At 37.9% G+C, this 26,458-nt stretch overlaps 1 protein-coding gene across 1 annotated transcript in view; it reads left to right on the forward strand.

Moving 5' to 3' along the window:
- LOC125465742 (PWWP domain-containing DNA repair factor 3A-like) overlaps positions 1 to 26,002 on the forward strand; it is a 56,383-nt gene extending 30,381 nt beyond the window's left edge. The window contains exons 6-14 of the mRNA XM_048559520.2: positions 4,457 to 4,591; positions 9,636 to 9,706; positions 9,990 to 10,075; positions 10,730 to 10,790; positions 12,251 to 12,326; positions 12,544 to 12,594; positions 17,417 to 17,862; positions 20,691 to 20,779; positions 22,312 to 26,002. Coding sequence (XP_048415477.2) covers positions 4,457 to 4,591; positions 9,636 to 9,706; positions 9,990 to 10,075; positions 10,730 to 10,790; positions 12,251 to 12,326; positions 12,544 to 12,594; positions 17,417 to 17,862; positions 20,691 to 20,779; positions 22,312 to 22,378 — 1,082 coding nt within the window. The 3' untranslated portion in view covers positions 22,379 to 26,002. The remainder of the gene's footprint in view (positions 1 to 4,456; positions 4,592 to 9,635; positions 9,707 to 9,989; positions 10,076 to 10,729; positions 10,791 to 12,250; positions 12,327 to 12,543; positions 12,595 to 17,416; positions 17,863 to 20,690; positions 20,780 to 22,311) is intronic.
- Positions 26,003 to 26,458: the final 456 nt, after the last annotated feature.

Raw genomic sequence — 26,458 nt, forward strand, 5'->3', positions numbered from 1 at the left:
AACTATTTTTGCATTACAGACAATAAGATAATCTTTGAATTTTTTTAGCAAGTGTTTAATAAGTCTCCTTACTAAAATATGAATCACAAATGACAATTTGTACTTAATTTTACTAATTTTAGCTAATTTTACTTAGCTCAAATATACTAAAAATCGTGACTGTATGAATTTGAGATTTGTTAAAATTACTAATGAAGGTGCAATTCAAGCCCAAACTATACAGATTGTCAGTTAATAACCTGACCTAACTGCTGTGAGGAATTATATTTGTTCACATTAGACTGCTTATAACAGTGCCAAAAATGAGCATCACTGAACTGCTGAAGTACATTTTTGAGGACATTCGCAAAGCTGTAACTTCAGGAAATAAGCTTTTTTTGTTTTGCCTCGTATTTAACGTAGCACTTCTGTTCATTTTTTACTTAAACCAGGTTTACAGCATGAAGGACCTCTTCAGTTTAGTATTTGTGTGCTGATGCTTTGCAAGTGCCATCCAAAACTGCACTGTCAAAGAGAATATTCCACTGCATTAAATGTTCACTGTTTTAATTTTTTAATACCTTGTGGTTAAAAGTTCAGTCATTGCCTACACAAAAGCATTCCTTGCACTGACACCCATTTAAAGAAATTTCTTCTATCTCTCCTTTCTCTATTTCTCTCATATGTCCTCGCTTGCTGACTCCATTCATGACTTGATGCAAATGTGTATATTGTACTGGTATATTGACGGCTCCTTGGCGGTGATTTCCACAACTAGTGGACTTGCACTTTCGTTTTCAAAATTCTTAATTTCAATAAAACCAAATGGAACATTTAATGAGGTTTAATCTAATGTACTAAGAATAGTTCAGTCCTAAGGCTTTCTCAAGTTTGTATGATTCATGTTAATTCGTAATATTGATAAATTATGATTTTGCTGTAATCTTGCATTTGATGAGCACCACTTCAAACAATATTGTCATTGTGTGGCTTAACTGTTGTCATTAATAAAGTTTGTAATGTCATGGTCATGTGTTCTGTCCATTCCTAAGACTCGATATTGTCCGTTCTTAACTAACTTTATCTACTTGCACTTTATATTTAAATTAATTTCATATTTTATCCAACATTTGTCTATTATTTTAATCTTTCTTTTGTCTATGTACTTCTATTTTGCGTTTTCACTCCCTAAATGTAACACCACCCACTTCTGCATTCATTTTATGTGCTATCAGTGATTTTCTGATCATCCCATTGTCTTTTGGACCTAGTTAAGCTTTATTTCTTTCAGGGCCAGCAGTTGAGGTGGAAAAGGTATTGATGTCCAGGATAAGATTGGATTGGTAGGTAAAGGGAAATAGTAACAGGGTAGATAATGTTGCCCATCACTGGGATAGGATGGAAGAAATCAAGCCATGCTACTCCTGAAGGCATCACAGTTTAGTTTTTTTAATATGTATCATTCCTCAATTTACTACTTTATAGACGGAGGTTGACAGGTTATGTACATAACTAAGTACTATTTATTAAAAGTAAACCAACTGTAGTTACAGGTAAACCATTATGAACTATTGGCATGTAACTCTACTCATTAAATCTTTTATCCTCTTTTAAACTCCCCCTTTTACACATACACACTTACACATGGAAAAAAAATAACATGGATGTTACAAGGGGAAGGCAAATCTGGCAAAGCAGTTCAGTGTTCCTGTTTACAAGATCTGCTGAGAAATTTCTCTAACTCATCAATTAAAAGTCTAACCTAATAGCAACAGCTGAAGGAAAAAAATCCTGATTTTCTTCTTGTTTAAAATGGCTTTTACGACATTCAGCGGAGCTCATAGAATTCACAGCTTCTCAATCCCTATTATCTCGTTCATAGCCCTAACCTGTTCAGTTACATGAGAATCAATCACGATGTTGGCAGGCAAACTGCCTTGTTATCAATAACTGGCCACAAGTCTACAAACCAGCGCCTGCTAAATCTCCATTTATACACCTCTATCAATAATAGCTCATCTGTAAACGACGTTTCAACTAATGCGTGAACAAGCTCACTAACTTTTGCTACAGCATGTGTCAAGTTACTTCCTTTAAAAGCCTGTAATAATCTTTCAGCAATCCTTCATTTTTAAAACAGTTCTTTTCGTATTTCCATCGACAAATAATACAAAAACTAAAAGATGTATTCTTTAGAGTAAATATAGTTAATAGATGTTTGTTCATGTGGAGGTTAAATGCCAACAGTCGGTTGAATGGCCTGTTTCTGGATTGTAGTTCTTTGTTTGCAGGTGCTGTGGGATTCTGTGTGAGAATTAAATTTTGCCCTGAGCATGGCTGAAGGAGAGATTTCAGAGAATTCTGTAATTCTAATAGGTGATGGTGTTCAGTGTGTTAGTATATATGGGCAGCTTATTACCCATCCCTTCTTTAATTCTGACTATTTTAGTAAAATGCTTTTGATAACTTAAAGGGATGGAAGCAAAACTAGTTAACTTTTAGCAAGTTAGTTTCTATTTTGCCTGTGTACATGTTTGATTATCTGATTAAAGGCCAATAAATTAACTGCTTATTGTAACTCAAACTGTTCGGCGTATACTGTTTGAGTGTATTGTTGATGTGATTTGAATTCTTGTCAAGTCAATGCAATTTTTTTAACCATCCGTATCAGCTTTGAAATTCAGCTGCCTCATTCCTAAACAAAACAATTCCTGATTTTTTTGTTTTCTTCCTTGACAGCAAATGAAATGTTTTCACCATTAATATTGTTCTTTATAAAACTGTTCTAACTTTCAGATTTTGACAAATAAAGTGGAGAGGAACTAAATCGTAGCTTAAATATTTCCTTGCTAGCAGCAAAATGAAACAAAAAGTGCTGGCGAGCCAACCAAGGAGTAGACTTAGTAAAGAGATAATGGGAACTGCAGATGCTGGAGAATCCAAGATAACAAAGTGTGAAGCTGGATGAACACAGTCGGACAAGCAGCATCTCAGAAGCACAAAAGCTGACGTTTCGGGCCTAGACCCTTTGGTCTGATGAAGGGTCTAGGCCCGAAACGTCAGCTTTTGTGCTCCTGAGATGCTGCTTGGCCTGCTGTGTTCATCCAGCTTCACACTTTACTAAGACTACTATAAGATAACAAAGTTGCCATTCGACCAGAGGGCAGCTGTCTCAGAGAGGCAACTTGTGGTTTAACCTGAGTGTCAGCATGCCTCCAGTGAGGAGAGTACTTAAGAAGTTGGGACCTTCGGGAATCTCAGTTGATGCAGAAATTGAACCCGTATTGTTGACACCACTCTGATTTGCAAATCACCTGAACTGGAATTAGTGGACAAAAGCAGCTTATGTGAGGGAAAATGTATCTCGTCAAGTGACCTGTTTCGGTACTGCCATTTTGATTTAAATGCATTTGAACTTTTTCTGCTACTGCTTCTACTTAAAGCCAAAGCAAAGTGGTATTTTGCCCTGTTGACATTAATTGGCAATATTTCTGCTGTAAAAACTAGCTAGACTGCAACTTGAGGGGCTTCAAGTCTCTGTCAGAGCCATGTTAACTCTTTCGCCTCGTGAACCTAGTTATCAGGTTTCCTCACCCCGGGGTTTATAGGCTCCGCTTGTGCCACTTAACGGGGATTCATGTCAGGCCTCATGCTGTCCCAGATTCACTGTCCAGCTTGCAGATACGTTAGTGTTCTGAAGACTGGAAATTTGCCTATTAAGCGGTCATGTGCATTCACTCAAAGGCCAGCAGAACGGCTTCTGCTTTGCTGGTTTCTTTTGTAGTCGCCGGTACCAGGAGAAATTCTGGATGTGAGTTTGCTCGCTGAGTTGGAAGGTTAGTTTTTCAGCGGGACATAACACCAGCGCTTCATCGGAAGCTCACTGATGATGTTACCTAGAATGGTGACGAAACGTCTGAAAACCAATCTTCCAGCTCAGCGAACAAACTCACTTCCAGAAACTCAACCTGAGCTACAAATCTTCTCAAAACTCGCTACCAGGAGAAATTCTGCAGTTATTTGAAAATCCCACTTCTGTGTAATTATTTCATAACTTTGAATTAAAAATAGAAATATGGCAGTGCTGTAGAGAAAGTAACATTTGATTCTCATGAGGTTTGTATTAACTGCTTGTTTATTTACCATTTCTTACAAACATAGAGCCCAGCATCAACCATTTCTCTCATCATTTGCCTCAAGCTCTCTGCCACCTCCAAATCCGCCTTGATGTTGACAGAAAAGTAATCCAACTGGTATAAGTATGTCCCTGGCCAAATATTCTATCCATGAATATTCTGAAGTTTGACTTAAATGCAGAATGTGCTTTTGGAGAACCAGCTAGATAAGTGTAATTGTGTTATGGCTCAAAGGTGGATTGGCCATGCTAAATTGCCCACAGTGTTCTTGATGGCCTCAAGGCCTTTTCTTTTGAAGCCACAGTTCATCACTAGTGATGTAATTATCTATATTCATACAGGATTGCAGTCATCCTCTTTGTCAGTAGAGTTCAGTTCAGTAGACTCTCTTTCAACAAGCGAACCCACAGATGATGGGGAGGAGGATGAAGAGAATGATGAAGATGAAAACCTTCCAAGTATACTGCTGCACCAAGGTGGGACACTTAATTTTTAATCCTCTAGTGAGCATTTATGATACATAATTTCTCCCCTGGTGTCTAGTCACCTGACGTTCCCCTCGAACTGTCAGGTTTAAATTAGTGTAGAGCTGTTTAAACAGAATTGACCTCTGTACAGTTAAAACTGCAAGATGTTAACCGTTTTATATGAAACTATAGTGTCACTTGATGGATCTTGCCAGTGTAAAGCTTTTAAATGTGATATTTTATGTCCTTTCTGTGCAAAAATGCAAAAACTCTTAAGCAGTGATTATGCAACATAACCTGAGGCTGCCGGCACTGTAGGCTCCACTGTCTTGTTTCGCAGCAGCCCTTTATTTGAAGTGACTGAGACTTCAGTGTGATGTAATGCTTTTATGTTTGCATTAAACTGAGAATACAATAGTAGGAGTAGCCAATTCTGCCAGTTCCACTGTTTTATGAAAAACCTGCTGATTTTCTGTCTTGACTCCTCTTGCAATGATTCCATATTCCCTAATACCCCTAGTAGAAAGGTCTCAAATCTTGAATTTAAAATTACTAATTGATTCCTTTTTATCATTTACAGGAGAGTGTTTCACACTATCACCATCCTTTTTTATAGGAAGAAATACTTACTAACTTCTGTCCTGAATAGCCTAGCTCTGATTTTGACTTGCACTTTTTGTGATGGCAAAATATGTTCCTCTTTCTTTCTTGCCCTATCAATTTATTTCTAAGCTTCAAATCTGATCACCTCCTAACTTATCACATCAAAAGGTGCAAGTTTGGTTTAGATTAGATTAGATTCCCTACAGTGTGGAAACAGGCCCTTCAGCCCAATAAGCCCACACCGCCCCTTGAAGCATCCCACCCAGACCCATCCCCCTATAACCCACACACCCCTGAATACTGTGGGCAATTTAGCATGGCCAATCCACCTAGCCTGCACATCTTTGGACCGGAGGAGTTACTCTACGGAAAGTGCCATTTTAGTCCAAGACGTGTGCCTAAGTCCTCTGGACATCATGCTCTCATTGTCACTGTCACTGTTTCTGTGTTCCTTTGGTCTCTGTTCAGGAGCAAAAGCAGGAGACCAGTGTTTTCTATACTTTGGGCACTGTTGACAGCAAGGAAATTTGGGTAGCAGATGTGAAGTGTGTATACTACTTCAGGAGATGCATCTGTTGCTGGACTATTTTTAAATATTCATTAGATTAGTAGAATTAAATAACCATTAGATAACAGCCAGATTATATTACACCCTCAGTCTTCAAGAGTGAAGTTGATTCTCAATGGGTAAAATGTATTCTAATCTGTCTTCATGTGCTTTTTCCTTCAATGTTTAAAGCAGCTGATATGTTGGCTGTTCTTGCTTTCAGTTGGTGTAACTGGATCTTATACACTCGTAGGTAAACTGCCAAGTTTCCTTTGGTATCGTCAAAGACTGGTGATTAAGAAAATTCAGTTTACAAAAGGATTGATTTCCTCATGACTAGCCTTGAATAGATCTATCTGTTTACCTTGTTGCGAGCAGTTGAGCAAAACTCACATTAAGACCTAGCAGCACTAAACCAGATAAATATAACTTTACAGGATTTTTAAAATGTCGCATGTTAGTTCTTAATTGAACTAAGTTTATGAGTGTATCTTTTAATAATTCTCTTACCTGGATTAAGTCCAAAATATTAAGAATAATTGATTCTTCTAGAAAATAGATAGATAAAACAATACTGTTCAAAGCTTCCTGTCTGAAATATGACAGTGCTGATCAGCACTGAGTCATTTACACTAGTCTGTTAAACCTTTCCTATTTGTTAAGGCATAGAGATAGCAAGCTAGACCAAATCAATTTGCTAACAATGGATTGCAGCAGCGAAATGAAAAATATTCAATGACCCTCAAAATTTCCCAGTTGTTCCTAACCAGATTTTATGAATAAAATATGACACAAATCTTATAGCTTAAACGCACATGATTAATAGTAAATTGATAATTTATTTTTAATAACTTCAGTTGGGCAAAGCTAACCAAAAAGACGACAAGCTAATTTAATTAATATCTGTGATTTACACTCAATCTTTGATCGTAACCACACTGTCTCACCGCAGACACAGTGAAGAGAAGAATTAGAAAGAAATTGAATTGTGACTGGCCAGTTTACTTCAGGAGTTTAGAGCCCCTGGTTGCTAAACATTTATACAATCCTTGAAAACATTGTTTGCAGGCTCAGCAAACTATCTCCCCTGAATTCTGACATCAATACAAGCAGCTTCTGCAAACCACTAGAGATTTTTACTTCAATCTTGCACACCGGGGTTCTTTTCACAGAGCTTTCAAAAGGTCAATAATAAAGATAACTAGAGAGCAATCAAAACTCTCTGTTTTCACAGCCAGACTGGTCAACACCCAGTGCACGCCAGTTCAATCTGTGGTTTCTCTTTTTGTATCCAATTTCTCTCTCTTTGGCTGGCACTGCTCTTTTTTAATTGATCCTTTTAACATTCACGCAGCTGCCAGTTCTTGTGCATCAAGCATCTCAAGTGCTGAAATGTTTGGAGTGTTCTTAAAACTCAATAATCAAACTGCAGTTACTTTACAGGCCAGTTCCCACAAACATGTTATCAGTTCTTGTTCTTTCCAATTTTAGAAATTGCTGCAGCTCAACGTCTAAAGTTTAACTCTCAAATGCAGCTCACAATTCCAAACCATAAATTAGAAAAATAAAGAAAATGTGATGGTCCCAATTAGTTACGATGTTTGAATTTAGAGTTGCAGCTGATAATTTTTTTTTTAAATCTACCAAGTAGCCTTGGTGATAGCAAACCTATGTTAAGCCCTCTTTGCAGGCAACTGTGAATGAAAATGGGTTCCATCCGTTTCTTTGTCCAATCTATTTTGACTTCCTAGCACTATGGCAAGATGTAGTTAGTAAACTGGATGGTGGATGTGCTTCTCTAGCTGATCAGATGCTTTGTCAGCCCTGCAGTACAGTGAAAGGATTAGGAAATGGATATTATTAACCTTCTCAAAATGATGGTCATTTCTCTCAGAAATTATAATCCAGAAGTGTAATCTTATAACATCAACTACGTTTATATTATTTCATGGGATCTGATGTGATGCTCATTCCTGATTACTTTTGACAAAGTGGTGGCAAACTGCCCTTTTGAAAATTGTGTACAGAGCTACTGGAATTTGGTTACAGGACTTTGTCCCAGTGACAGTTAAGGAATGGCAGTGTAGTTCCAAGTCAGAAGTGTGGGCTTGGAGGGAAAGGTTTACAAGTGGTATTCCTAATAATGTGTTTCTCATGACTTTCTGTGACAGATGTCACAGATTTGAAAACTGCTGCTGGAGTCTTGCAGAGTTGCTATTGGTGCATCTTGTGGATCGTACATATGATTGCCACAATGCATTGGCGGAGGAAGTGAAAATTTAAATTGATGATGTTCTAACTGTTAGGTTCGTTTTTAGGAGACTCTCACAGACTTTGCAATAACAAGACACTGACCTGGCTACAAAAAGGCAATTCTTTATTATTCAGCAAATACAAGCTGTGGAGGATTGCTGTGCCCAACCTGGCACAGAGTGCTGAGTTCCGTAGGTGATTCTCCCCGAAGAGCAGACAGTCCCCGCTTTTTATACTCTCTTTTGGCAGACACATTAAACATTTAGAACATGAAGAGAACAGGATGCAGCATTGATTGTTCACAAAGTAACTGATAACAACAGAATGCGATTTCAAGCTGCCGAAGTGTCTGACTTGAACAACGGTCACTGACCTGGCCACTTCAGTAGAAACAGAAGTTTCATACCTTTACAGAAATTTCACCCCTTTACAGAATTACAGAAGTCTCACACCTTTACAAATGTTTCCCACCCAACCCGATTCAAGCAGGAAGTTTAAGACAGTTTCCACATACCCCTTTGTAAGAAGATAAGGAGCATAAAAATTAATGGGATGTTATCCCGTTAACATGTCATTAACAATCATTCAAGCCGCACCTCCATTTCCCACCTAGCAACCTCATCCCGCCTCCTTGACCTGTCCGTCCTCCCCGGACTGACCTATCACCTCGCCACCTATCTTCTCCTCTATCCATCTTCGGTCCGCCTCCCCCCCTCTCCCTATTTATTTCAGAATCCTCTCCCCATCCCCCTCTCTGAAGAAGGTCTAGGCCCGAAACGTCAGTTTTTGTGCTCCTGAGATGCTGGTTGGCCTGCTGTGTTCATCCAGCTCCACACTTTGTTGTCTTGGATTCTCCAGCATCTGCAGTTCCCATTATCTCTGATTTAAAAGTCATTCAAGCTGCTTTATCCTGTGTCTTGTTGACCTTTTAAGCATTGTTGGAGCTGCAGTCATCCAGAAGAGTGAGACACTCACTCCTGACTTATGCCTCGTAGGTAAAGAGGCTTAGGAAGTCAGGAAATGCATTACTTGCCCATATTTGAGTTAAGACAGTCTTTGTTATCTTACGCAATTGTGTTAGCTTGCATAAGGCTTTAGTATTGTTCCAAGAACAGAAAAATAAACAATGATTTTCTTCTTATGGTAAAGTTAAACCACTTGATAAAACACCTATTTTGACTGTTGTAATCTGGTTATGAAAATTTTCCACTCCTGATTCTTTGTTTTTTTTCTCACGAATTAGGATGCAGTCTTCATAAAATTTGAAAATAGAGAATTGTTTTTTAACAAGACTTTGTGTTAGCGCATTTCAGTTGACATTTTCTTGATCATGATCAGTGACTTGTATAAAATCAGATATGGATCAGTTTGCCTGTGTGGCCTTCAGTATCCATTCACCCATTAACAATTTTTAAGACCCATTTAATGAAGAATGGCCTTGTAAAATTAGATTGGCGATGCAGACCAACAGTTTGGGAATACTCTGAATCTCAATCAGACTTGAGATTTGGTAGAAAAGTTAACCACGAACTTAAAAGTTTTAGTTGTTGAAAAAGTTAACAGATTTGGAAATGCTCTTGTTAACTGGCAAATTGAATTATGCTGCTAATTTTAACTAACTAATTTCTGTTTTCTGTTTTTTTTTTGCAGATCAATGGTCAGTAAGTGAGGGGATGCTAGTTTGGTGTAAATTCCAGAAGTACCCACATTGGCCAGCAGTGGTGAGTAAGAAAAGGGACAGAAGTCCAAAGGATAATTAATTTTGTAAATTAGAGCTTTTAACAATTGTCAAACCCTCTCATGTTTTTTAAAAAAACTTACATTCATGTAGTGTTTCACAAACACATCCCAAAATGCTTTACAACCAATTTCAGTATTTCAGAGATTGCACTTCAGAAGTAATTTTGGTTACATGGCAGTGAATTTGCACATGGAAAGCTCCCCCAAATAGCAACAAGATAATGACCAGACAAACTTTTAAGTCTGCATCCCTGCTTTTAACAGGTAAGAAGTGTAAAGCCCAGGATCAAGAAGGCCAGCATATTGTTTGTCGATGAAAATATAATAGATGTAGAAAAGAATAAAAAAGGGTAAGTGAGACTGTTTTCAGAAATTTGTCATTAAATAACCTCATTGTAATAGGTTTCAATAGCACAGATTTCTCTGTTTAAGCAGTATACTGTGCACTTTTTTTACGGGATTGAGCATTAAATTAATAATGTAATTTTTTTTGTTGATGTAAATAGCATTAATCCTTGAATGCATTTGCATGACTTTGCTGTGGCTGTCCGACTTTATTTTCTTTATTATTCACCACACTGCAACCTGCACTTTCCCACACACTTTGACTTGGAGCTTGGCTTTATTGAGTTGACATGGGTATCCTAAGGCGCTGCCCCAAGGAGAGATGATATGCATGTATCACATTGTGTCTTACCCTGCTGGTGTGTTGGTGAAGAAACCTATAGTTTTTTGCTTAATGTATCTGAATTGAACATAATATTTGTTACATATGCCATTTTAAAAACATTTGTTTAGGCATTTTTAACTCCAGATTAAAGTCTTTTAAGTTATTTCCCATGCCTAAGCTTATATGCAAATTATCATAGATGATTGTATTGGAGCTTAAGTCTGATTATGTATGAATTTCAGCATATTCCCTTTAAACCTAACATGGTGATGAATAGCCTTTAATGTTTCAGTACATTAACCAAACCAGTTAATTTTATTTTTGTATACTGTAGCTTTACGGTGTCTGTAAGGACGCTGAAACCATTTGACTGTGAAAACCGTCATCAATTAACAGTAAGTTTACAATGTTTGTTCACAGCCATACATTTTAATTGAAGCAAGGTTTAAAACTGCTGTTTAAAGCTACCGTGATGGATAATGTAACTGCCATGGTCAAGATGTCTGGCTTGATAACTGGTGTGATAGCTGGTGATATTGAATTGACGGTTACAATATAATTCGTCATTCTTCTTATTTGGGGAATCATAAGGTGTGAATAGGATAATACAATTAGTGGTCTTGCTTTTCGTTGTTGCTCAATAGCTACATTAGTGCACATGCTTAGGCATAGGAGTAAGCAGAATTGTGTTCCGCTCTCTTGAGTTCATACAAAAATGACCACTGCTCATGACGTTTATCCCAACATGACTCAGCAGCTTCTGGAATTCTGAACTTATTTTGGCATCATTCAGAAGTTACAAACTACAACAGTGAAATGAAAGACAATGGTGCAGTAATCATGAACTTTATTCTGTTGTGTCTTGGGACATAATTGATGTTGGCAGATTTGGGGAAAATTGAATTTATACAATTTGCATTGATCAGCGAATCTGGTATGGCCATAAATCATCAGGGACAAGTTGAAATCAATTTTTTATTTTTACACAGTGACATTAGAATATAAACAGCCACTGAAGAACAGTTTTACAGTATTTAATAAAAATTAAATGAGTCCTAAAAAATTATTGTAAAAGTGAAGAAGGCACTCTGGAGCACACATCTTCGTCACAGTGTGTCACTTTAACATTACTATAAATTCTCAGCTCTTGGTGACACTCTTAAAATGTTGATGCGCAAAGAAGATTTTTTTCAGCATAATAGTCATCTTAGAGCTTCCATCATGCTGATGTGCTATCAAGTCTCTGTTTCCAACAGCCTGCTCTTAGAAATTCTGCTTACATTCTGACATCTGTAACGAAGGCCACCGCAGCAGCAGAGACCATCCACACCATTCCAAAAAAATCAAATGTTTAAATCAAACAGCTCCCAACATTTTTTTAAAACAGTCAATTTGCCCTAAATACCAGTTATAATATCCTTTAAAGATTGCAGAATCCGCATCTTCAACAAAATTAATCTGTTCTACCTCAGGCCATACCTTTTATCTTGTACTGCCTTTTATTGCATTCTGTCCCTATTGATATAGACCGTTTGTTTGAAAACCATATAAATTGTGGCAAAACCGTGATTTTGTCTTTGCCACTGAAGGTGGGTAAAGAAAAAGAGTAAGGAAAGAAGCAGAATTAATATAGATCATTCAGCTACCTTTTTTTGTGCTAAGTTTCTATGACTATATTTGGTAGATATTGAATCTGGGAGTGCTAACACTTTTCTAACAATAAAATTTCAAAGCACAAGGTGTTAACGTGCTTTTATAAACCTTTTGACAAACACATTCTCAATTAGAAATCTGTTCTATCTTTGATCTTAATATTTCGAAGATCCATGCAGTTGTTAAATCTTTTATTATACAGGCTGCAGCGCGGCACATTTACAAGACTTCAGTTGATTGGTGTGTGGCTCTAATTGATGATTATCGAATCAGAAGAGGCAAGTTCTACCAAGTTGAATGCTTTTGAAAAGTGCACAGAAGACTTTAAAAGAAGCTTTTTCCAATGTCGCTTTTTCTTTTGTTTGCTTCCCCCAACCCCAAACACGTCACTGGAATTGTTTTCTAAGTTCTGTGATAATTTGTTCAGCTAAATTATTTGATATAGCGATGTAAAATTTTGTCTTTTTAACTAACTTTATTGGAATATCTTGACAGGATGTGGCTCCTTCACAGGTTCCTTTGTTGAGTACTGTACAGCTGAACTTAGTAAGTAATGTTGATTTTAAGATTATCAGTCTCTCATTTTTTTTGAATCCATTGCTTTAATTGATCCAAATTTGAGTTTAACATTCTATTGCTGAGTGAACTGAGATGAGCTAAAGTCCCATAAGTGAAGGGTTTTTGTTTTGGCATGATACTAATATAGAATTAATGTCCCAAAACAAGCCAAGGTATTTTGTTTTTGTTGGAAATTTGCTACAAGTATAAACTTTCTTTTCCCACTGACTTGGACATAAAATCACCATTCTTGAACCAGGTAGTACAAAATGCCAATTACAATCCAAAAGTTTCCACTGAATTAGCTGATGTGTGCCAGATCAGTGATCAGATTCTGCAGATTAGCTGAAGCATTGTTGAGAAGAAAAGAAAACCTAACTTAAATTTATAACAGGCCTTCCGTAGTAAAACTTCCCAAAGTGATTCACAGAATTGAAGAAGAATTGGCTCCAGGTTTTTAAAACAAGTCAAAAAAAGAGTTTAAAGAGCCCCTCAAAGTCGGTGGGGGGGGGGGGAAGGGAAATTGCAGACGAATGAAGGCCCACCTACCAACAATGGTGTGAAGAAATAGAGAAAAAGCCAAAGTTAGGTGAACTCCGAGATTGTAGAGTGTTGTGTGTCTGACGAAAGTTTCAGGAGAGGTGAGGCTATAGAAAGATGTGAAAACTTGGACTATGAAAGCGCACAGGCATAGTAGATGAATGGGTTTTGAAGTCTTAGGATATGAACAATAGAATTTTGCATGACCATAAATTTGCAAGACAGTGGAAGATGAAAAACCAGCCAGGAAAGCATTGAAGAATTGACCCTAGAGATAAAGGGGAACTGCAGATGCTGGAGAATCCGAAATAACAAAATGTGGAGCTGGATGAATACGGCAGGTTAAGCAGCATCTTAGGAGCACAAAAGCTGACGTTTCAGGCCTAGACCCTTCATCAGAAAAAGGGTCTAGGCCTGAAACATCGGCCTTTGTGCTCCTAAGATGCTGCTTGGTCTGCTGCGTTCATCCAGCTCCACACTTTATCTCGAATAATTGACCCTGGACCTGAGGTGAGTCTCATAGTTGTAGAGTGCCCCCTGATGGAAGTACATCCATTATTTGTATTTGGTAAAATTAAGTCCTCACCAAATCTATTTTACAGAGAAGCAAATGTCATAAAGTAAAATATTTAAACGTTTTGAGTATTTATTTTGATAATGGGGCTGTTAGATTAATAGAAAAAGAGCGCACATTTTCTGGACTGAACATCTCCTTTCCAAAACTTTGATCAGCGTTCTGCTTTGAAGGACAAATTGTTTTATTTGATGGTAGTCCTTCCAAAGAAGCACTTATGATAAAGTTGAATCAAGTGTCATTCTGTCTGATAATCAATGTCAATATTTTTTCTTTAATCTTTTGGATTTTCGAAATATTTCCCATCTTTGTAATAATCTTGCAGTGGCATTATTTTACCTCCGTTAGGGGTCAGCCTGGTAAAACCATAACAGGATGGCTTGCAAGTCAAGCTCTGTAAACAACATCAATAGACCTAGGTAGTCCAACAACCAGCAAATCGGATCCGAGCTGTGCAGTCTTGCTATATCAGGTTATGAATGGTGGTGGACAATTAAACAGTTCCTTGGTGAGGAGATTCCACAAGTGACCCTAACTTCAAGAAAAGGTGCGTGTCCATGTTGTGCAAAAGACCAGGCTGAAATATTTTGAAGTTCTATTCAGGCGATCTGCCTCTGCTTCCTCCAGGGGTCTCAGCGTCATTTTGCTAGCCTTCATCCAATTTGATTTCAGCCAAATGATATCGAGTAACAGTTGAAATCACTGGATACTGCAAAGGCTACAGGCACAGACAATATTCTTGCAATAACACTTGAAAACCTTTGCTCCAGATCAAGCTGCACGTCTCGCTCAGCTGTTTCAGTACAGCTACAACACTGGTATCTAACTGGCAACATAGATAGTTACCTAAGTATGTCCTAGCTATAAAAAGCAGGACAAATCCAATCCTGCCAATTGCCACTCCATCTGCCAATTTTTAATTATTTGGAAGGTAACACCAACAGTGCTATTAAGTGACACTTTCTTGGTAATAAAGTTGGCTTGGGTTCTTCTTATGCTAAGCCCAGTCATGGTCCACACCTGGACCAAAGGGCTTATCTCAAGGGGAAGCGAGGCGGAGCACCTTGACATTAAAGTATCATTTCATAGAGTATAGCATTAAGGAAATGCAACAGTGTCGGCCTCACTGGTTGATGTTGTACAAAGCGCACAAACTCCTCCTGATGCAGGAAACCCATGTTCAACTCCCAGCTAATCCAGAGGTATGTTACCCAGAGTAGTATCTTAGGAAGATGACCTTCAGTTAGTTCATCAACGATCTCCTGACCTCCATAAGATCTGAAATTGGGATGTTTGCGCCATCATCAATGTTCAGCACCATAACCCTCTTTAGATTCTAACATAGCCATGACCAAATTCGACAGGACCTAGACAACATGTACGATTGAACTGATGTATGGCATGAATGCTACTTACCACATGAAGTATAGAACAATGGCCATCTCCAGTGAGAGAATATCATCGTTGCATCTTGGCATTCAATAGCTTTGCCAAAGCTGAATTCCCCTGATCCACATCCTGGAGGTTGCTGTTGACCGGAACTGGACCAATTCTGTATGTACTGTGTAAATCAGGGTAAGGACTAGGAGTTCTCTGGTTCCCCTTCAAGTTTCTCACAATCCTAACTTGGAGCTATAATACCATTATTGCAGAGTTAGTATCCTGGGACTCCCTGCCTGACAGCACTCTAGGTGTACTCGCACTGAAATATTTGCAGTGTTTTCGTAAGTTAGTTCGCTGCCTTCATTGGGAGTTGGGAATGGACAATAAATGCTGACCCAATCAGCAACGTCCACATCCCATGAATGAGTAGAAAATACACTTTTTATTCAGGTCTTCGTAGATACGAGCCGTAACCTATAGGTTTCAAGTGGCTTATGTTTGTTTGAACTGTAGAATTCGGCTATTGATGACATTTGAATCTTCTATCAGCTGTAGTCAGAAGTATAAGTAGCCCAACCTTGATATGGGTGCCAGTATTAGACCTTTCTTTTTCCAGTGCGAATAAGGTTTATGGATATCCTCTCATTCACTACCTGTTTCTGGCCAACTAAACAGAGGAAAACCATGCAATCTGACACATGAGCTGCAAGATGAGAATAATGATTGAAACAGACAAAAAATGAAAATATTGTGCTTTACGTGTGGGTTTAAATTAGGGACTCTGTAGTCCTGAACAGGATTTTCTACACAGCCTTAGCAAAGGTTCGAAGATCAGGTGAGTCAACAAAGTTTTGAAAGGGAGGCTTAAAATGATGGCGTTAAATGCAGTTGTAGACATGCTCACTGAGCTGGTGGGTTTGGTTGCAAACGATTCGTCACCCTGCTAGCTAACATCAACAGTGCACCTCCTGTGCAGCGTTAGTGTTCTGTCCCACTTCTTATTTATATGCCTTGGTTTGAAGTGTTTGGTACCACTCTGGTTCTGTTTCACAATGGTTTGTACACTGGGTCTAATTCAATGTGTTTGATAGGGTTCCGGTTAGAATACCAGGCTTTCAAGAATTCTCTGGCTTGTGCGATTTATGGATGTGTTGTCCCTGTTTGTCTGTGTGTCATGAGACAAGTGAGAATTGGTCATGTCTCTTGGTGGCAAGTTGGTGTTCATGTATCGTTATCAGCTTTCTTCCAGTTTGGGCTATGTAGTGCTTCTGTCTGTCCACACCACATTCAGCAGGGTAGATGCAGATAAACTGTTTCCTCTGAGGGAATCCAAAAGTAGAGGGTGTAATCTTAAAATTTGATTAAGGAAAATCTGGGGTCAAATGAAAAAGCACTTTTATGTTTAAATTCCAGTGGAGATCTAGAGTACAGGCTTACTAACTTGTCCACTACTGAGTCAATTGAATTTTGAAGACAGATCAATAGATTTGGTATATTACACTGATTTTGGGTATGGGATCCTTTTACATTCATGAGTAGCTTTTGGAGGGCAGTTGATGGTTTGTGGCCTACCCTGATTCCTAGGGGTCTGAGTAGTCTTGTGGTCATTTCAGAAATGTCCCTGATGTATGGTAGGGTGGTTAGTGGGTCTGATTGTGTTGTGTCTTCCTGTTGTGGCCTGCCTTGGAGGTAACTTTTCGGGTGTGCGTTCTTTTTGAAGACTCCATATAGGTGCTCCTGTTCTGCTTTGCATAGTTTCATGTTGTTGCATTGTGTTTTGGTTCATTTAAATAGTGTCCTGATGCAGCTCTGTTTGTGAGTGTTGGGGTGTAATTGAATATCAGGTCAGAATGTGTGGTCTTTCTATATAAGCTAGTCTGGAGTTTCCCATTGTTTTTGTGTTCTGACATTATGTCCAGGAAGGGTAGGTAGTTGGTGCTGTCCTCTTCTTTTGTGAATTTCATCCCGATGAAGAAGTTGCATAGGTGTCGGTGGGTTTCTTCTAGTTTTGTGCATTTGATAATCTGATATGTAAATATCAGAACCAGAATTAATGCCAATCACCCCAACAAACCGAGGCATATAAAAAGCAAGCAAGACAGAACACCAATGCTTCACCGGACGTGTACTGATGTTACCTAGCATAGTGGTGAAACATTTGTAAACAAAACCACTGGCTCGGCAAGCATTTTGACAACCCGAGCTGCAAATCTTAAACTTTTTAAGATGCCCCTAAATCTCTTAACTGTGCCATTGATTCTCGTGAGGCCTTTTTATAATTAGCCAATTTCAATCATCTTTGTTCCTCTGCAGGTATCCCAGTGCGAAAATCATTTGGACAAGATCCCTCACTAATGACCTTTCCATACACTTCAATTGCAAATCAAGAAGGAGGGAATTCTGATTCTGAAATTGAGACCACACCATCCAGACAACATCCTACCAAAAAATTGCTTCCTGATAGGAAGAAAGCTGCCAGAGATCGAGCCAATGAGAAACTTGTGCAATTCATTGTCAAGGCAAAGGGTGCAGAGAAGCACCTTCAGGCTGTCATTAAGGGACAGAAGCCATCTAGGTGGCTGGAGGAATTTAAAACTCGCTCCCGCAACTCAAGTGTCATTGATACATACCTCGAAGATGATTGGCAGCTGGACCAAGTGGTTAACTACTTAAAAGCTGTCTGTGAAATGAATGTGAGCACAAAACTCTTAGAAGATTATGAGAGGTCTAGGTTTATCCTGGATGTCCTCTTGCCGGAGGTGAGTTCTAATGTAATATGAAGAGGATTAGATTTCTGTTTTCTTGTGATTGACAAATTGCAATATGTAAATTCATATAGAGAGCAGTTACATTTCCGGGACCTGGTAAAATACCGGATCACTGGTTCTGGAAAATGGAAAATGCAATTTTGAGCCTCAGCAGAATTAGCTGAGCACCATTGGGCTGTCCAGTTGGTGTCAGTGCTTCACCAGCATGTTACTAGGACTTTAAGTTGAGTTGAATTATGAGGTCAAGTCGCTTAAACTTGGCTTGTATTTCAAAAGTTAAAAAGGAAATCTAATTGAAATTATTAATTCTAATTGAAATGTAATAGGACAGGTGCAGATAAACAGTTTCCTCTTTGGGAGAATCCAAAAGTAGAGGGTTTAATCTTAAAATTTGAATTAGGAAAATCTGGGATCGAATCACAAAGCACTTGTGTTCATGTTCCAGTGGAGATCTAGAGTACTGACTGACTAATTTGTCCGCTAGTGAGTCCATTGAATTTTGACGACCAAATAAAAATCTATTGATCTGTCGAGGTTATCCAAATATATAGAACAAAGGCAGTTAAATGGAGTTGAGATATTGAAAACTATGATCTAGTCAAATGGAGAAACCAGCTTGAATAGGATAAACAGTCGACGACGTCTTTTCCTGTGCTTTTGAAGTAGAGAGGCATGAAGAGTTGTTCGTGCTCCATGCTTTTAATTTACATTTAATGTTGGCATTTATCTAGAGAAGGATGTACCAGAAAAATCTGGCACACGCAACAAAAAGTCAAAGATCCCCAACTCAGAATTGCATTGAAATTTACTGTCGTAGGTGTTGCAAATTCTTTGCTCCCAACTGGAATGAAGGCATGTATCATACCATAGGCAAGCTGGTTTGATGGCTGTGCAGGGAGTACAAAATGGTTGACTTTGGCAGTGCAAGTTATTGTTATGTATACACACACAGACTAATGTAGTTCCCCACTTCTAAGCACCCCTCCTACCCCAAATTATTGCTTACGTATAGAAGTCGGAATACTACAGGTGTCAGAAATTGGAAATAAAACAGAAAATGCTGTAAATTTTTTAGTCTGAAAGCATCAGCAAAAGGAAAAAATGAAGTTAAAATGTTAAATCCAGTTAAATCTACTTCAGACCAGTTTTGATGAAAGTTTGCAGAATGATTACAATGTGGCATGTAAGTCAACCTCTTAAAGCCTTAAAATCTATTCTGTACATGGCAGTAACTAGGTTCCAGTCAGAACACCATACAAACTCAATGTTTGCTACAACCCAGGAGCGAGGTTTTTATTCTGCAGTTCTGCTCTCTGAAAGCTCAAACAAGTCTGAACAAGCCGGTGAGCACACTTCTTAAGCAAACACTTTCAAACATAAAAGAACTATAATATGTAACAAAAACTTTCTTAAACAGGGTTAAGCTGTCAAGTATAGCGAAACAGCAAGTGTGGATGGCTGCCAATTTTAAAAAGACATTACGATCCATGCAAATCATCAACCCTGAAAGATCGTATCAGAGATAATGGGAACTGCAGATATTGGAGAATCCAAGATAATAAAGTGTGAAGCTGGATGAACACAGCAGGCCAAGCAGCATCTCAGGAGCACTTGCTACTTGGCCTGCTGTGTTCATCCAGCTTCACACTTTTATTATCTTTAACCCTGAAAGATCAACTGTTTCTCTTTCCAGAGATATCCTGAGTATTTCCAGCAATGTCTGTTGCAGATCTCAAAAATCTGAGAGTAACATTTCGCATCTGCATTACTGTTTAAAAGACTGCCACAGATTCGCTTCCAGTTCTTTGTTCACAGGATGTTTGTTCCTCTGACTGCCAGCATTTCTAACCCTTTCCTAATTGTCCAAAGGGTTTAAGAGTCAATCATAATGCTGAGAGTCTGGAATCACGTGCAAATCAGACCAAGCAAGGACAACCACTTGCCTTGCCCATAAGGTATCATGAAACCAATGTTGATTTTGGATAATCACCAATGGTTACACATCACATTAGGTCAGCTTTTTATTCAAGTTTTTATTGAATTCAAATTTCACCACCTGCATTGTGGGATATGACCCCATGTGCCAAAATATTGGCCTGGATTAACAATTGCTAGTCCAGTGAAATTACCACTACACTACATCACTAAGAAATTGTCAGTTTTCAGGATTTCCATTTGTGTTGCTTATCTTGCTGATGTTCACTGCTTTCTCTCACTCTGCTTGTGGTTAATCATGTATTTATCAAAATTCACATTCACAGCCAGTCCTTTATCCTTAGCAAATATCTCCAGCTATCACTCACTCCACATGGGTTCCAACTGAAATTCCTCAGTTTATAAATCCTGTCATGATTACAGGTTTCTCTGAATCATTGTGTTCCTTCAGTGTCAGTTCTCACCATAGTCTGGAATCCATTGCCTAGTGCCACGTGGCACTCTCTCATTTGGGCCTTTATCTCTTTTTTTTAAATACAGACCCCTCCAAATTGATCATCATTTCATTGAACCTTATCTACACTTAGTACTACTTTTTGTGAGATTCAGATGAAAAGTCGTTGATCTGAGCATTTGTCCCTCCACAAATGTTCCCAAAACTTTTCCCACACTTTCAGTTTTTGTGACAGCTTAAGTACTGGCATCCTGCATTGCTGTCTCAAGGTTTACCTGATCCACATGTTAAACTTCTCCAGTTAGATACTGTCCAACACATTCCAGTGTCTTTTGTTCAAAAATCTTAATGCTTTTAATATTGTTCTTGGTTGCATTCTTGCACTATATCATATACACCTAAAGCAACTTTCATTTCACTTTCAACGTAGGCCATTATTTGTGCAATTGCTGAGGTTGAACAGATGAGCACCAAGAAAGCTGAAGAAAAGTACATGAAGGGCCCACTTCATAGTGAAAGGTGAGAATTGTGGATGTTATCCAAATCTATTTTGAACTTTAATACAAGTTATTGTTAAAAATCTTTTCATTGAATGACCATTTAAATGAATAATGTGGGGCTTGCTGATATATAAAATGGAATAATAGTGTCAAATTCTGAAAAGATTCGACCAAATTGTTCACAGTAGTGTTTCTGAAATTAGATTTGAGCAGAATATCTTTGACCATTGCATGTTCCAAGCATTAATTTTACTATTGTTTAAAAACCACTCAATTAGTTGGACCGAAAACAAAAATCGCTTGATGGATTGATGGAATTTTATCTTCTCTCAAATGCCTGTTTGTACAAAACCAACAGCAGAATTGTAATATAGATATCCAGATGCAATATGTACCATCATTTTGCTACTATTTTCTTCCCTCCTTTAATCTTTTCCTTGTTTGATATATCAGCTCACCTAATTGGCCACAATTCAAGATCACACTAAGTGGAGGTAATGACATCCTGGTATCATCAGTAAACTATTCTGGGGACTCAGGTTTGAATCCTGCCATGGGAGATGGTGGAATTTGAATCCATTAAAGATCTGGAGTTAAGATTGCAATGATGACTGTGAAACCATTGTAAATTGTCAGAAAAAGCCTATCCCACTCACGTAATGTCCTTCTGAGGAAGGAAATTGCCCCCCTTGCTTTGGCAAACATTTTGTCTCCAGACCTATAGCACTGTGTTTCATTCTTATTAGGGTTTAGCAATAATTGCTGGCACAGCCAGCACGTGGAGTACCTGTGCAATGAGCGGCGGGTTTCTGATGACAATTTGGATCCTCTCTGCAACACACTAGCTCAGTTCTTTATCTACACATGCATACATTTCCATATTTAAAAAGCACATCGAGATCAATTGGATTTCAGAATTTTCCTGAACTGCATGGCTGCTGCTTGATATCTCATAATTGGGAAAACTGAAAGTCTATGTTTCAGTCCTTCACAAATATATAGAGACCCTGTCGTTACCAATTAAACCAGGTATCCCCAAGTGAGGTGGTGAGCTGAAATAGAAGGATTGCGCTCTGAGGAAGTAATGGTCACCCTAGCATCTTGTCAGACTTATAAAGATGTACCCCCTCGTATACACGGACACCACATCGTAGTAATAACCATAGCTAAGATGAAATATGATATTTTGGCTGTTGGCAGATGAACTCTTTAAAAAGTGCAGTAGAATACAAATTTCTAAACTTGAACTGTAAGTGGGGTTGGACACACAGGGCGTGCTTTTATACTCGAACTCTTGCCAATTGTCATACAACAGTTGAATTTATAAGACATCTTAAGCAGAGTTGAATTGTATAACTTTGGATGAAGTATTGATGCTTGGTAGTAGAGGTGATAGCAATACAAGATGATTCAGTTGCAAAAGTTGATTTTGTTCCCTTTACTTTTTTTTTTCCCGCTGTAAAACACCAAAATGCCATGACTTATGGTAATGATAGTATTTACATGCCAAATATGTTTCAAGTGACCTTATGACTTTATGATGTTTTGCAGGGAAGTTGAACACTTCAACAAAGAGATTGAAAAAGAGATGAAACTGAAACAGAAGCTCTTGAAATAGGAGGAATCCATTCGCTGAAGCTTTCATTCTTGAAATGCATGTGTACATAAGATTGAATGACACTCATATTTTTGTGCAAAGTAATATCATTTTTGATAGCAAGAATTTAAATGTTTATGAAATATCAAAACCAATTGTGTACAGATAATAAGAGTTAAAAGCATGTAAATATCCCATCACGGGAAATCAATTATCTACTTAAGTCTCAGTGCAATAGACTTAGAGCTTAAGTATTTTTTTTACTTCAAAATGAAAAGCCATTCATTTCACAAAGACTTAAAATTTTAGCAAGCTCAGTTAAGTTTGATATCCTTTATTGTGTCTTTTTCTCAAATGCAAAAAAAAAGCGCTTTTTTTGTTGATCTTAAATTTGAATGATAACCAGTTTTGTTGTATAATATCAATACTCTCCTAGGAATGGGTAATGAAGGCATTGGATTCACTATTCCAACTACACGCACAGTATAATACAAGAGAATATGCTATCAATAAAAATCACACTTGGAAGCATTGCCCATTTTTGTTGGTCTAGATCCGGAGTGGTGATTTTCTATAAGTGGCAATAGTAAGGAGAAGACAAACAAAATAGTTAGATGAGAAGATATCCTGACTGATATAACCTTAGGTTTGTGCTCTGAAGAAGTAATGGTCACCCTAGCATCTTGTCAGACTTACAAAGATGTATGCTCTCGTATACACGGACACCACATCGTAGTAATAGCCATAGCTAAGATGAAATATCATGATATTCTGGATGTTGGCGGATGAACTCTTTAAAAAGTGCAGGGAAGGTTAGAAATTGAGTGAACTGCAGACATTTTAAAACCATCTGCCTGAACGTTTTTTAAAGGTGGGGAGAAGAGAAGACAAGTAAGGATTTAGAGATAGTAGGAACTGCTGATGCTAGAGAATCTGAGATAACACTGTGAAGCTGGATGAACACAGCAGGCTGAGCAGGAAAGTTGACATTTTGGGTCGAGACTCTTCTTCAAATCTTCAGAAATGAAGGGTCTCGACCCGAAATGTCAACCTGCTCCTCCGCTGCTTGACCTGCTGTGTTCGTCCAGCTTCACATCGTGTTATCTAAGGATTTAAAGATGCAGTTCTTGAGATTGAGATTGAGACCAAAGTGGCTCAAAGCTCTTTAAAATAGTCAGTTGTAGAATTAAAAGATTTTCCTATCCATTCAGATCGAGATACCAGCCAAAAATCAGTCGATTGTGATATTACTCACTTGCAGAGATGTTTGATTTTATGTGTTAAGGAACTTGCCATACATTTATTGTTTCAGTCCTCGATTTTACCTTCAGAATTTTTTCTTTGCTATTACAATGGTCTGTTATTCATTTAGAAGGGTGAATAGTGTGAAAAGAAAATGCAAAATAGAACTACCTTTATTGACAACAGCAGAGGAGACTGAAGTCTTGAAATCAGAATAATTATTTTTAATGGTCAAATATGTTTTCATGGTCTTGTCAAAGCAACTGGAAATTGCAACATTTCCTTTGGGTGTTTCAGTAGGAAAGAGAAAGGAAATCTTAATTTTTTTTTAATATAATTCTTTCACCATTTCAAGACTTTGGCTGTAAAGTAATTTGCAATGAAGTATTTTCTGCTGCCTAAACTCTGAATCTATAATCCTCCACTAGTTACGCTTTCGCAACCTGTAAAAGACAAATTAATCCAAATTGTCCCTTCTTGTTGATAAAGCCTTAACCCATGCTCATATTGTAACCACCGATACTGAGAGATCGTCTCTTATGCGACAATTTTTTATGTGATAGCTTATTGAATATCTTCTGAAAATCCAAAAACACTACATCTCCTGGATCCTCTTTATCAACTCTTGTTATATAACTAAGTAACTCTAGCAAACTTTTCAACCACAAGTTCCCTTTCACAAAACTGTTTCTAAGTGACCTGCTATTTCTTCTTTAATGAACTGATGTTAGGCTAACTGGACAGTAGTTTCCTGCTTTCTGTTTGTCTTCTTGAACAGGTGTGTCACATTTAGCAGTTTACCAATCTGCTGGAACCCTCAAATATACAGAACATGCTTGATATCACAACATTAAAATTGGATCATACTCCACGTCAACAGCTGATGTGCTTGCCCATCAGCCTGAGTATATTATATCTCCTCGTTTTTTTAATTTGCATATATTTTATATTTCTGAGTAGGGTAGTAAACTGGCTCCAATGGTCTCAATTTAACTGTGTGAGCCTGATACTCTCATTGGACTCCTATTAATTGACAGTAGGACATGTTGAGATTCTTAAATGGAGTGGCAATTTATTATTGAGATTACATAGCAACAGATATTACTTGCATTTAATTATGTTAAATCTCTTTGGCGTTTTGGTCAAATACAGATAGGAAATATGAGCTTTTTACTTGAGTTTGGGCATTTGATATAGCTGCATGAGCAGATTAGTTATTAAAGGCCTCATTAGTCCAGGGTTTCTTCTGCATCAATGCGTACTGTTTCAAGTCTGCCCTGTTTTCAGCTCTGTAATTCTACCCATCTTCTATTCCAAGCACCTTAAGTCAGCATTGTCCTTTGACACCATTTTTGTCAATAAATAATCAGGATAGTGTTTAACAGGTTCTGATGATGAGATCCTCTCATTTTTGTGCAATTTTTTAAACTAGTATTCAATTTTCTGCAATACTGAGTATTAACACTGAACTCTTCTTGATCATATTGTTAAATTTCTTATCTAATGTTAGTAGGTGCCATAAGTTTATAAGACCATAAAAAGTAGGAGCAGGAGTAGACCATTTGGCCTGCAAGTCTGCTCAGCCATTCTATAGGATCATGGCTGATTCGATATTTCTCACATCTACTTTCCTGACCTTTCCCAATCACCCTTATAATCCTTGATAAAGAATTATCTCTGCATTAAATATACAGAAGGACTCTGCCCTCACAGCTGTCTGTGGTAGGAAGTTCCAAAGGCATTCAACTTTTGGAGAAAATTCCTCCTCATCTAAGTCTTAAATCCACAATCTGTAATCTCAGAATATTTATGTAATTGGTCATTGGTTCCTGTTTTACCTGATTTTAGACTTTGCTCCTGTGGGGTACTCTTTATAATCAGCTGATTGAACAGTATGGAGATCAATAGGAAAGTCTCCTTAAGTAAAGTAATAAATGCCAATACCAAGCAATTCTAAGAGAAAATGAACATTTGTACTTGCTCCATCTAAGTTTGCTGTAAAAAAGGGCAATTTTATTAGTACAAAAAAAACTGGGATAATTACCAGCAGCTGCATTTGTGCAAATACAACTTTTTTTAAGCAACATACTGGTTTGAGAGGTATAGTGATGACCCTTTGGTGTCTCTCTTTGTGTGAGAGAGAGAGAGGGAGAGAAATGGGTAGTATAGCTGCTAAATTAACGAAGAACGATGAAGCTTCACAACCATGTGGGATCCTATTCAGTTCATTAACACAAGCCCTCCACTCGTCCTTTCCAGTTGAGGGCAATTGACAGAGTATCTATTGTTCTTATTTCTCTAGGCAAAAGACAGCAATTTCAAATATGTATACAGGCAAGTACATTATTGTATATCCTGGTGTTGTACTTTAAATTGATTAAACAATTGTGTGTAGGATTCAAATGATTGCAGTTGCTGGTGGTGTGGAACATTATGGAGGTGTGAAAGTGCTCTTCTAGAAATGAAAACTAACCCAAGCACTTGCCTATATTTCATCTTTTGGTTTTTAATCCTATTTTGAATCACTGCTTTTATTCACATGTCCATGTCTATATATTATATAAATGTTAATAATGTTTCACTGTAGTTGGTAGTCGTGTGTGATGTGAAAATCGATGGCTGCCTCACTTTTTTTTAATGCACATAGAGTAGGAGTATTGTTGCCAAAGCCACCTTTTGTGGCCCATGGCTACTTAGCTTTGAGAAGTTGCTGGTGATTCACCTTCATGGGCCAATGCAGCAAATGTGGTTAAAGTGCATCCTTGGTGCTTTAAGGAAGGGACAAATTGCTGCCTTGCGTAACATTTTGAGAGAGTTCCAGAGAGAGAGAGAGAGAGAGAGAGAGAACAGCTGTTAGAG

Source organism: Stegostoma tigrinum, chromosome 30 (genome assembly GCF_030684315.1).
Source record: "Stegostoma tigrinum isolate sSteTig4 chromosome 30, sSteTig4.hap1, whole genome shotgun sequence".
NCBI classification, from domain to species: Eukaryota; Metazoa; Chordata; class Chondrichthyes; order Orectolobiformes; family Stegostomatidae; genus Stegostoma; species Stegostoma tigrinum.